Genomic DNA, 13536 nt, shown 5'->3' with positions numbered 1-13536 from the left:
AGACCAATACCTTACCTGTGCAAACTTGTGTATTTGTTCAACAACAGCGGCAAAAAGAGCGTTAACACTATCATCGATGAGAGTCTGCATATAATGCACAGCTTCTTCATCAGAGAGATCTAATCTAAATTTATCCTGTACCTGGAGAGAGAGAGAAAAACAATATATAAATAGGATATTAGGAAGAAATAAGAAAACAGAACACAACCAGAAACAAATAAAATTACAGAAGTGGTGTTTATGTAAAATTTCAGATTGTATTTGTGGCTAATCCTGAAAGGAATGTAAATTACAGAATAAGATGGTAAAATTATATATTGCATACCTTGTTCAAAAAGAAACTAGACCATTGTAGCTCATTAATAACTGCTCAGGATTAAAATGATACCAATTTTGTCTACAGCATGATAACGTGGTTTAAACTCTTTTGAGGGAAAATTATTCTTATTATATACTTATGTGGAGAAGTGGATGATTGCAATGAATTTGCAGATTAACGGGGACCCTTATTAATTACAGCAAACGTATTAATTTTGAAGTAGGTATACTATTTTAACAAATCACCAAAACCAACCAAAGAGTCCACATTCAAAACCATCTCGGGAAAATCCACAAGGTATTTCATAGGAAGTGTGTACTTTATTGTAGAAAACAGTTAGCATGTCATAAAAATATGCACAGGCCATCCAAAATCTTAAAAACACATGTCAATAAATGCAAAAGGTTGGAAAATGCAATAAATAGCAAAAACACAAAAAAAAGAAATACCGGCACCTGCCAGAAAAAAATCCTCTTCTCTACAAAGACCTGTGAGTTTTCTTTTCTTTGGTGGGGTGGGGTGGGGTGGATGTGTACCAAATTTAATTCTATGTATATTTATGTAATGTTTTTACATAATTGATTTTATTAGTTATATATTGAAACCAACCAGTCTCAAAACCCAGACAGGAAGTCCAGAGAATTTTATTTGCAAGCCCTATATTTGACCCAGTAACTTTCCAAAACACCCATAAAACCTGTACATGGGGTTACTGTTATACTTCATTGAACACAAATAGGAGTGTTTTAGAGCAGTTAAAGCTTATAATGACAATGATATCATCAAGAAAAGTTTGGTTGAAAATTGCAAAAACACAAATATTAACACTAATTTTGTCCTGGGTTTTGTGACTTAGTGGCTATTAAAAAGAAAAAAAAAGAAAAAAAGACCGGACAAGCCTCATTTAGAATACCCTGGGTTGTCTACTTTTGCAAATGCCATTTTCATTACTAGTCTCAAAAGCAACCCAGAAAACCAATCCGGCGAATTTCAATGTGTAAACACTGAAATGGGCAAGCTCTTACTTTAACCCTGTAACTTTTCAAATCACCATGAAACCTGTACATGGGGGCATCATTGTACTCGTTGAACTTAACAGCATACAAATATGTGAGTTTTACTGCAGTAAAAGCAAAAAATGATGACATTCTCAGTTAAAATGCCATGCAGAAATTCCTTTTTATTCATATTCTATTGTGTTCCATATATAGATATTTGATGTGAAATTAAATCCTTATTTCTCCTTAACAAAATGATATCTAATAAGTGTGGGTGCACCAAATATGAAAGACAAATTATGGTTGAACAGACATAGCTCAAAAGTTTTAGATTTTGTTTCAGTCAGAACTTGTAAAATTGCCTCAGTTCAAAGGGGTAAAGGTTCAACATAGCACAGGAACCTACAATCAAGAGTTATTCCTGGAATTGGTCCATCTCCATGTATTAATACATGAACACAACTTCTAGGTAGTGTGACTTCATGCGGTCAGTACATTTGTGATCTGTCATTGACATTAAACTTTTAAGGTTTATTTATGCTTATATAAAATCAGACACTGACCGGAAACTCTTCAATTATTCAGAACTGTCATTTCAATGTGCGCACCTGCCTTTGCAATTGCAAATTAGAGAACCATTAGAGGAAATGTTTGTAACAGCAAGGCACACTGAGGCAGAGTGAAAGTGTGCTGGTCTACAGAGAAGAGCCTTCAGCAAATGGAGACAACTATTGTATGTATAAGAATTCAATTATTATAATTTTTTTTAATTGGCTGTGTATAATGATAGTTTTTCTGTAGGTATTTATACCACATAAGGTCTCTAAAGGGGAAAGGTCTTACGGAATGAAGTCCGTGCTAACTGGAGAAAGTAGAAACACACTCCTTCCTCTCTAAATGCAACTTGCAACATTTTCAGTGCTATGTACATTCACGCAGAAGAGGAAGAAATGCAGGTGGAAACCAAACAAAACCAAAATACAGAGCAGGGCAGTCGATGCACGTCTAGGTAAAAATACGCAATGAAGGAAGGGTCCATGCAATCCACAATGAAATTTACATTGTCTGGCAAGACAAAATGTTTTCCTTCCATAGATGAGAAATAAAAATAAGATCTTACACTCACATGAGGCCACCTCAAAACATTGGCCAATGACTGACTAAACAGGAACAACTGCCTGGAACACTGTTCTTCCAAAAGCAGCGTCATAGGAGGCAAAAATATCAAAACTATAACATTTGCAAAAGGTATGCAAGTGCAACAAACTCACCAGGTCTTTAAAAATTAACATTCAAAAACACTTCCTAAAGGGCCTAGTGGCCTCAATATAATACTCTAGGGCACAAAAAGCAACCACATTATGCAACAAACTCTCCTGATCATTAGCAGATGAACGAAAAAAGCATGGAACAACAATATCCTGAATAATAATAGTGAAGACCACCATTGGCAAGAAGTAATAAGTCCTCATGACTGGGTGATCTTATATTGAAATATCAAACAAAAAAAACCAAAACAAAGTATAGAGGGATTGCAAAATAGTTGACAAATTAACTCTTATGGAAGAGAAAACTGCCAAGACAAACTATACATAATTCTGGAGAATGCCCTTTTCTTTCTAGAAAAGATAGTGTGCAAAGCAACGATTTAGGAAAGTTAACTAATCTGAAGAGGTTCAATGCTGTGCACAAAACACCCATGACTGTATGTCTCTTGACTTAAAGGCTTGGGTGTAACTAAAGGAAGACTCCAAGCTTCAGAAAGACTTTAGCACCCTATTTGCCAATGGCTCCTGCAAGGACTTCCATGAGCTACCCTGAGTATAACCCTGTAGTGCAAGGATGGCTCATTGGGTGAGAGAGTCCCCTGAGTCGCTCAGCTAATGAGTTGAGTCCTGCACCACTTTAAATGCAACAAAGGAGATGAGCAGACCCTAGGTAAGTTTCAAAAATAGTTTGAATACTTAGGGTAGGAGGGTACTAGCACACTCCCTGCAGCATAAACACAGCATAGTAGCTATGGTGTCTCTTTAAAGGCACTAATCGGGCATGTGTATGTGTATGATTGAGCAAATGTAAATGTATATATGTATTTGTCTGTTGGTCTAGTAATTTAGACAAAACAAAACTGAAATGCATTTTGCCTAAATTGGGCATGCACTTTAACTATAAGCAGTTTTGTAAAGGCAGGTAACTTCTAGTCCCGGCTAGATTTATTTTTCTTATATGAAAATTGTTTTCTTCAGGAAGTATTTTCACATTACAGAGGGTATTTTTTGTCGGCAAAGTAACATTTTTCCTTGTAGCAATATCAAAATGTGAATTAACTTCTTCTGTTGTGTCATGTAATGTATGGTTGAGCTTCCCCTGAGGACAATCAACACTCATCACACACCGATTTGTAGGGATAAATGGTGGAAGGGTTACTTTGCAGTAGAAGTTAATCAAAATTCTGATGTTGAAAATGAGAAAAAAAAAAAAAGTAAAATAATTTGCCCTGAAAAGGGTTACATAAGAAGTACATACAACTAATAAAATCAAAGATTGCACTTTAGAATGTGGTTTTGTTGCAACAATCTGAACATATTGTGTAATCAAGTTGTACAAAAAAAAAAAAAAGCATATTCATTTTCCAACCTTTCATTTAATGCTTTTTCTCATGGGCTTTGTAGTATCTAATTTATTCTCCTAAATGACAAGGGCACATTAAACATCTCCCTTTTCCTGAATATGTTCCAGAAAGTTACTGAAGAAAGAAGGTTAAACGTCTTAGGATGACAATTAAATAAACATATGTGGCAGTAAGAGACCAAAAATATGATCCACTAATGCATTGTTAGTGACTGAATTTCACATAAAAGCAATGGGCAGAACGGAGTCTGAGAACTGCTAAATAATAAGTGAGCATTGTGAGGAAAGCTGCAGGGAATGGGGAATTAATATGTTTCTGAAGGTCAATGCGTTGAGAACGAGAATGTCCTAAGACATCTTATGCAAAAGAAAAGTAAATACACCTCAATGGTTTATCAAAACAAATTACCAACATGTACACACTTTTTTATATTAATTAGCACAAGAGAGAACTGGGGGTAAGCTCCAAGTAAAATAAATAAATAAATAAAAATAGATTGTCTAATTACAGTAATAGATTGACAGAGAGAAATCTTGCATAATACTTCAAGGGGCAGATGAGAGTGGGTGACTTCTTGTGCAATAAAAGCAGAGATGCAAGAACCCTCTTCGAACATGCCCCAGTTAAGACTAGTGAGAGTTACACTATTTACAGCTGCTGTAATTCAGATCCTCTTGCTTTAATGACCCGGAGAGCTTATAGGGAGAGATAATCACACTGTTTCTGTCTCCCAGCATATCAATAACATGAAGTGCTGTCTTAACCCCTTAAGGACCAAGCTTCTGGAATAAAAGGGAATCATTACATGTCAGACATGTCATGTGTCCTTAAGGGGTTAATTTATGGATTTAATTAACAGGAGTGAAGTTGATTTAAAGGTGGTAAGTACTGCTGAGAAAGACACCTTAAAGGACCACAATAGTGCCAGGAAAACATACTCGTTTTCCTGGCTCTATAGGATCCTTGTGTCCCCCTCACCCTCAGGGCCTGCCTCCCGCCAGGCTCTAAGGTGAGGAAGGGGTTAATCACTTACCTTCTCTCCAGCGCCGGGCTCCCTCCTCCTCCTTTCCCATCATCTGCTGAATGCGCATGCGCAGCACGAGCCGCGCGCGCGCATTCAGCCAGTCCATAGGAAAGCATTCTTAATGCTTTCCTATGGACGCTGGCGTCTTCTCACTGTGAAAGTCACAGGGAGAAGCGCGGAAGCGCCTCTAGCGGCTGTCAATGAGCCAGCACTAGCAGGGGTAGGCATCCTTCGGCACTCCAGATGTTGTGGACTACATCCCCCATAATGCTCTTACACCCATAGTGCTGGCAAAGCATCATGGGAGGTGTAGTCCAAAACATCTGCAGTGCCGAAGGTTGCCTATGCCTGCACTAGAGGCTGGATTAACCCATTTGTAAACATAGCAGTTTCTCTGAACATTAAGCTCTAGTGGTTCTGGTGACTGTAGTGTTCCTTAAAGGAACACTACAGTCACCAGAACCACTAGAGCTTAATGTAGTGGCTCTGGTGTCTATAGCCTGCCCCTACAGGTTTTTCAATGTAAACACTGCCTTTTATGAGAAATAGCAGGGTGTTTGAGTAACTACATTGCTGCCTAATAATACCTCTGGTGGCAAACGGCCACTAAAGTGCAATATCTCAGTGCATTCAGCATCTCCACGCTCTGCATGGAGGCACTGAACATTCCCCATAGAGATGCACTGATCGAATGCATCTCTATGAGGGGATGCTTATTGGTGCAGAATTGGTGAATGCTCAATAGCTTCCAATGCTTTCCCATTGGAAGGATTGATCATCTCAGTTATGGAGATGTGCCAGCCGCAGGGAGACTAGCACGGCCTAAAAAACAAAAACAAAACAAAAAAAAAAAAACACCATTCCCATACACAATTTTTTTTTTTATTATTTGATACACTCAGATACACACACACACACACACAAAATATTCCTAGATGCATGCAGTCAAATACACATACAGTCATACACACACTAATAGATAAAACACACTCTCACAGATGCACACACAGAAGTAAAAAATAAATAAATAAAAATATATTTTTAGCCACACTCCTATTTTCTACCCTTTGGGTGCAGGAAGGTAGCTTCCCCCTGGTCCAGAGGGACTGGGCAGCATATGGTGACAGTGGGGTTGGCTGCAGCAGGTGGTATTGGGCTGCCGCTCTGTTCAGACTAACCCCCCTCCTCGTGAATCCTGTGCAGCTCTCTGTCCGCCAGTGCGGTAGTGAAGGGAACTAATTATTTCCTCCTGGCACGGAGGCCACGCAGGAGAAGGGGCGGACGGATCTGGGGAATTCGGGAGGCGAGCAGAGCAGTCTTTACTCAGCGGCCTCAGCACCAGGAAGAAGTAATTACAGTTCTCTTCACCTCCGCACCGGCAGACAGAAACCTGCAGCGGGATTGAGACAGGAGGAGAAGGGAACAGGCAGGTTAATCCCAGGCGCCAGACCAAATTCTTAGTCGCCATGGCGACCTGGGATTTGTTGAGCCCTGTTTTAATGTGAGTTAAAAGATAGTCTCCCTGACCCAATGTACTCATACACCAGAAATATTTTGCCTCTGTGTATAAACACACATACACTGCTCCTCAACCCAACTTGCCTGTTGCTGAAGAAAAACAAAATGCAAAAAAAAAACCAAAAACAAAAAAAAACAATAAATATAAAAAAGTGAATTAACTATTCTTTAGCATTTGAAAGAACTACCACACACATAAATAAATGAAAGAAATGAAATAAATAAAACAATCCAAACTTTGTAGAAGTAAAGTTTGTTTCCTAACTAATAAGTACAGTATAATACCTTGAAACTCATTTTAAGATACTTTGAACATTTTTTGTTTAAAGAATGTAATTTATGACAATCTCAAAAGGTGAGAAAATTGACTTTTAAAGGAGGTGATGAAATGTTTTTAACATAAAATTAACTTAGAATAATTGTGTAGTAAAAAAAAAAAATTAACATATAACCCTATATTACTAGCACTTTATTACATTTCCAAACAATAAGTGTATTTGATTGGTCTTTGCTCAGAAGATTAGAAGGAAAATTACAGTTACAGCTCTTCATGATACAATAATCTTAGCACATCTTGCAGAGATTTTAATGGAGATGAAAGATCTTCTCTGATGCATAAAGGGAGTTAAAATTAAGAAACCGGATGAAAGCACAGTAAAGTGTGAATATTTAATAGCGGTAATATTAATAAATGCAATACTACCAAGATATTAGATCATGATATAAACTACATATCCCTTGAGGGGATTAATTCTAGGTTCATCAAGAAACTTCATTTATAACTGGTGTGTCCAGCCTTGTCTTATAGTTTTCATAATTCTTTGACAGCGGTTTAGGATATTTTTTAAATCAACCTCATTTGAACAGAGCTGTCCATCCTTTATCAAATACTTACACAGTATGTTCTGTTCGATTTGCCTTCGGCAGATATAATTGGCAGATATTGGGCTAATCTTTTTTAGGTCTGTGTGAGATATGGCAAAGGGATTTTTTTTTTTTTTTTTAAAGTAGCATAATATAGGGATAGTCATGTTTGAGAAGCATTAAGACAATTTAAATGTATTCATACAAGTGTATTGCTATGTGGTTTGAGCAGGCCCCAGCTGGGGCAGAGGGAGCTGCTGGGATTGCTGTGTACTAGAACCCGGTGTGGATGATGGGAGTCGGGATGTGAGGTCACCCCAGCTGTGGCATTACCACAGAGCAGTATGGAGCTGAGAAATCAGTGCAGAGTGATCCCGGCAGCTCCCCACTAGATCCCATTAAGCTTTGATCCAGTTCTCCAAGTAATATTAAGACAAGGGGGGATGGTGGACTTCACTGTAAATGTCTGAGTATAAATGTTTTACCATGTTTATAATTAATAATAATTATGATAACTAAAGCATGCTCACAGCCTACTTTAACCAACAGTGAGAGCAGAAAAACCAAGACCGTTATCAGATAAAGTCATGTTCAACACTCATGTCATCTCCCCAACAGGTAAAAAGCCTTACAGTGATGCTTGGCAACAAACACATTTTATCTACAACAGCTAATTAGAGTGACATTGAGGATGTTGCACTTTATACTGCACCTGTAACATCTCAAGCACCTCAAAAAAGGTTCAATAATGCCTCGTTTCCACTGTGAGGATCAGTTCGTTACAGTTTGAAAGGTTTAGAATGGTCCAGCATATTCTGGTGAGCGTTTTCACTGCAAGTCAGACCTTCAGGGGCCATGTGGGGTTTAGAAAAAATGCTTTTCCTGTCCACCAATCAATGGATTGCATAGTAGCTCCGCCATAACCGAACTGTACCATTTCCTATGGCCCTACATCTGAAGCAGGACCCTGAATGGTGCAGTACGGTTCGGTTGTATGGGCCACTTTCATAATGGAAACACTCAAAATAGCGAACCGTACCGAACCGATCCGCTCAGTGGAAATGAGGCATTAGTTGCAAGGCTAGATCACAATAATGTTATGCAGGCATGTACACCAGATAGCCTGCAGATATTGTGGTCTGCTGAGAAAAGGTTATGATGTGTTATCCTCTCGGGTTCTCAGCAGGAGCAAAGTGCACAAGATTAAAGACTTTCTTTTGAGAAATGAATTGTCAGGAATTACTGCCTAAAATAGCCAAACTGAAAACAAAGCCAACTTGTAGAATTCTTCCAGTTTGGTAAATTTGGCCTAGCTTTAAATTCACATTTTAGTAAATAAACCTTGCACAGCTTACTAAATTCCAAATTGTAATGAACTGAATATATTTGCAAATCAAAGCAAAACCAATTGTCATGCTCTAAAAAGAAATCCACATAAAACGTATGGACAGATCCAAATCAGCACATTTTTATGATATTCATATTCTTTCCTTTTCATTTTACATTTTGGAAGTAAAGATGCAGAGTTAATAACTCTATTCTTTACTGACCAGAGTGTTAAAGTGTGCTACAAGTCATTTCTTGAACAGCAATAACTCAAATAGATTGATGCAAAATCTGGCCAGATGGTCCCGAGTAATCAAATACGTAATACGGATATAGGTTAAGACCTTTAATTCGCCCGGAACAGCCAAAACAAATGTTTGTGCAAGTCAGCTCCCAAATAGTTAGTATGTATCCATGTGAGGAGTCGATCATCTGCTTTTATGCCAAAGAGTGATTGGTGTCATACCTAGCAGTCTAGATAGGCACAGAGTTATGAATTCGGAATAGGTTTTTTTTTTTTTTCTCATGAGAGCACCATTATTTCTGAAATCACTATTGACTCAATCCAGACACAATGTATAACCTTATTTTACAGGTCAATCCAAATAGATCTTTAGCTAATTTCAGTTTTTTAAAATCAGAAAAGATTTTTTGCTTAAAGCTTAGAGCAATCAATGAAAGGTTTGAAACCATCCATTGAATGTACCAAAATATATAGTATTGTGGTGTTAAACAGCAGCACACTTTTCCACTTTTTAAAATGTGTTCAATGTTACTCCATAATAAAACATTGTACATGTAAAACAGTTAGCAAATATGAAACCTCAAAATGCAACTTTAACCCTTTAAGGAAGCATTCTGAAAGTATTTGGTCATGGTTGTCGTTCACTTAAGGACGCATAGCCGATTTCCAACATGCAGCATTTTACAAGCAGGAACAGTTTTTTCCTGCTAGTTACTGAATATGGTTTGATTCTTGGGGCCCCATTGTTTTAGGAGTTTCCAGAATTAGTGGCCTCAGACTGACTGCAGTGCTAACATTAACCTTTGCAAACAGAGCATCAAACAGTCATTTAAATACCCATTGTTGCAACGGTCTTTGTCAAAGCTCTGACAAAGACCATGTAGGTTGAAATGTGTTACAATGGGCTTCAATAAATTGCCATTTCTGAACCTTGGTGTGCCTAAACCGGTTTGTACTTTATGCATATTGTTATTGGGACCTGGTGCTTGGTCCTGGTTTGATTGCACTCTGGCTTAGAATGATGGAAGAGAGTGCAATTCCTTATTGTTTCTTGTAAAACCCTTTGAAATCTGTTTGACAACTTTCCATGGGAGGGTGCTATGGCTCTATGGTGTTTGGATTGTTCCAATAAATAGTCATTTGAAAAGCTCACGGAAAGATGACTGAACAAGAATTACGGTATATTCAGTTATATAGAGATTAAAAAAAAGTCTCAAATATCCAAATAGTCAAAAAACTGTAATTTTATCTCTAGATACATTATACTTCCAATGTACAGGTATGTCATGGTCAAAAGTTAAAGGGATACAGATGACTGACGCACTACTTTACAGCTTGGTCAGATGTTCTGATTGTTTGGGTTTTTTTTGTGCAGTAATAAACACTGTGTTTAATGATACATCATTGTCCTGTTTCTAACAGTTGGATAAATATTAGGAAAATGCACAGTTGTGTCCAAATGTGTACTTTCCATCTTTTTTAATGTCAGAGTTTCCCCATTTCATCGACTGCATAGAAGCCATTTGATTCAGAAAATCGCTTTGCAGAGGTTTGATTGCTAAATTTTAATCACAGCCACACACAAAATACAAGCTGCCATGGCGTCTAATACGTCTACTAATGACTGTTTATATCTATCTGTTCTGAATTACATTGGATGACTGAGTCATGTATTAAAATGATGCTACTACTCTTTACAATCTTTAATCCAACATGCTCTCATAGGCTTAGGTTTATGTACAACTCCGTTTAATATGCAGGCCTGGTAATCACAGATAACATTAGGTGGCAATGTACAAGTTTAACAATTATTTTCTGGCACCCTTTTTGCAAAGCACTACATACCCGGTTCGTGCTGCCCAGTGACCAAATGGACGCATCCATTATGTATTTGGTTTAATAATAGGTCATTAAATTGAAACTCCAGGTTCATAAAGTGCAGGTATACAAGTGAACAATATAGAATAGGAACACACTATTCTAGGTTTACTGCATCGTGTCTTGCTCACTGCGTGAGTATTCAGACTATGGCCAAGTCTAGCATTGTCTAGAAAACATGCATAGTTGTAGAAGGGAGATCTTTGACATTAGGATATAGACAGAGAAAATAATGGAGTGGAACTCATTCAGGGATAACATGAGAATACATTACAAGTCATCTACATTAAGTACAACGTCCTTACCTTTTTAACGGTCTTATCTGGCTCCAATGCAATGTCTGGGATATTTGCATCCACCATGAGAGAGAACAGGTTCAAGATCAAGTTGGAATACCTAAAATAACAAACAGGCTCAATGCAAAAAAGTGTTTTCCATTTCAGACTGAAGGTCAAAGACAATGGAATAATTTTCCTTTAAAACCGTGCATGGTGTTCACATACAATAATTGTTGAAATTTTAAAGCTGGACTTCCCTACATCTAAGCAACCTGGGAGGAGCTCTTAAACTCATAACACAGGGCAATGTTATTAGGGATAACTCAATACTCTTTAAATGGAGCCATCTATTAAATCTGAACCATTGATCTCAACAGTGTGTTAAAAAAGGGTTAAAAGGAACATAACTACTTTCTCAATTAAATGGTTTTGGTGTGTGCAGTCCCTGGGTTCTGCCCCCATTTCACCCTAAAACCATTGCAAAGAGTTTAACAATGAATCAGGGCTCCTTTGTGCCGCAGCCCAGCCTTCCTAGGGAAATGTCCAAGGAAGAGTATGTCATACCAAAGCAAACCAGCTATAGTGGTTGGTGATAGGCAGAAAGTCAGTCAGCGGAGAGATAACAGTGAATTGAGGGAATGCACATGGAGATACCAAACATCATAAGAACTTCAATGATATGAACTAGTTATGGTGGACAGTATCCCTTTAAAATGTTGGCAGTCCACAAATGATTTTGGACAGGGCTCTTAAAACCTTGTTATGTGGTTTTGTTAGTATTGGATCAACAATTTGTTGCCACTATGCAAATATTACAAGGGTCGACTACTGTAAGAAAGCAGTTTACAGGAGAGAAAATAAAGAAATAAAAAATACAAAGTCTTAATTAAGTGGTACTGGTGCATAGACCCTATGGCTACTAGAAAGACTTCCTCTTAAAGTGTATTCCTAATGTTATAGTGCCTTTCTAGTCAGATGACAAAGTTACAAAAACAGTTACAAAAACTGATATACATGCAGATAGACACACACGCAGATGCATAGATACAAACACTGACACACATACAAACACTGAAACACAAACCCGAACAATGGCACACTGACACATACAGATACAAACATTGATACACACACACTGACACATCCAAATACAGATACAAACACATACAGATACACTGCATATGCAGATACACAGGCACAGATGCAAACACTGACGCTCACTGATGCAGACATTGACACACACATGGATATACGGTATAGATAAAAAAATAACAATGGGAGGTGGAACCTGCAAGGAGAGCTGGTAGGAAATGCCCGGCTTACTCACTTCCTTCCAGCTCTCTTTGCAGGTTAGAAGGGACCCAGTCACACTGTTAAAGTGTCACAACACATGACCGGCCCCCCATGGCACATGTTCATCTGGTGGCCCTAAAGGAACGGGCCACCCGAAGGACATTCACATTGTGGTTCTCAGCCCGTGCAGCAGGCTGCACTGCCACCATTACACATTTTGGTTTTTCACATACCCTTGGAGACACTGGCACTACAAAAACTTTCCAAAAAATAAATAAAATAAAGTCCCTGCAGTGTGATCCAATAACTTTTTGTACTATCTGCAAAATTTTAACACAGGCCTAATTTGCATTTTTCTCCACTACTCGAGTGCAAGTCATATGATGCACAATGTCATACTAATAGTCACACTGGCTTTATGAATTCTCTAATTCATACACAGTCCAGAAATCAAGCTATTAGCCATTTACTTCAATGGCTTGCCAGACCAATCATTTCAGGTCTACGCTACATAAGGCAATATTTCAATAGAAATACAAAGTTAAACAAAATCCTTTAAAATATGCTGTTTAACTGTGAAAGTAAAAGCTGAATTGGTAAGATTGACTACCTTCTGTTTCTCCAAAATGGTCACCGTTTGATTAAGAAGGTCAACTGGAAGTTGACGTAACAAAACAAAACAAAACAAAAAACAAACTAAATTTATAAACTGGAATAAGTTTGGCATGTAAACTCCCACACATTTCATCTGTTAGCCTCTGGCTAATTGCCATGGTGACAGCTGATACTGTTCAACACAGTAGCTTATTAAGCTGCCCATTGATCTAGTGTAGATAGTTTGAAACCCTTATAGCAATTTAATACAAAATATGTGAATATACTTTCAAAAAAAAAAAAAAGAAATTTCAGGTATGTTCCAGAAAGCAAAATATAAAACAAAAAATAAAAAAAGTTTTAACGGTTTTATTGTCCCCACCATTGTTAAGCTCTTATAAAAGTATTAAACCAACGATATAGGTTTCTGACAATATAAAACACTGTTCAGATTTAAAAATGTAGTGATACTGTATCAAAGGAAATCTCTAGGAAAATATAAAGCAATATTAACCTGTACAACCTGTTTACACAGCTGGGGATTGTATGAATAATCCAGTAATTGCAT

General features: G+C 37.7%; 1 protein-coding gene across 2 annotated transcripts in view; it reads right to left on the bottom strand.

Moving 5' to 3' along the window:
• PIK3C3 (phosphatidylinositol 3-kinase catalytic subunit type 3) overlaps nt 1-13536 on the bottom strand; it is a 134954-nt gene that overhangs the window by 17593 nt on the left and 103825 nt on the right. For both annotated transcript variants that reach the window (XM_063453842.1, XM_063453843.1), the window contains 2 exons: nt 11109-11199; nt 16-141 (listed from right to left, as the gene is read on the bottom strand). In XM_063453842.1, coding sequence (XP_063309912.1) covers nt 16-141; nt 11109-11199 — 217 coding nt within the window. The remainder of the gene's footprint in view (nt 1-15; nt 142-11108; nt 11200-13536) is intronic.

Source organism: Pelobates fuscus, chromosome 5, assembly GCF_036172605.1.
Source record: "Pelobates fuscus isolate aPelFus1 chromosome 5, aPelFus1.pri, whole genome shotgun sequence".
In the NCBI taxonomy this organism is placed as follows: domain Eukaryota; kingdom Metazoa; phylum Chordata; class Amphibia; order Anura; family Pelobatidae; genus Pelobates; species Pelobates fuscus.
This window is presented reverse-complemented; position numbering and strand designations above follow the sequence as displayed.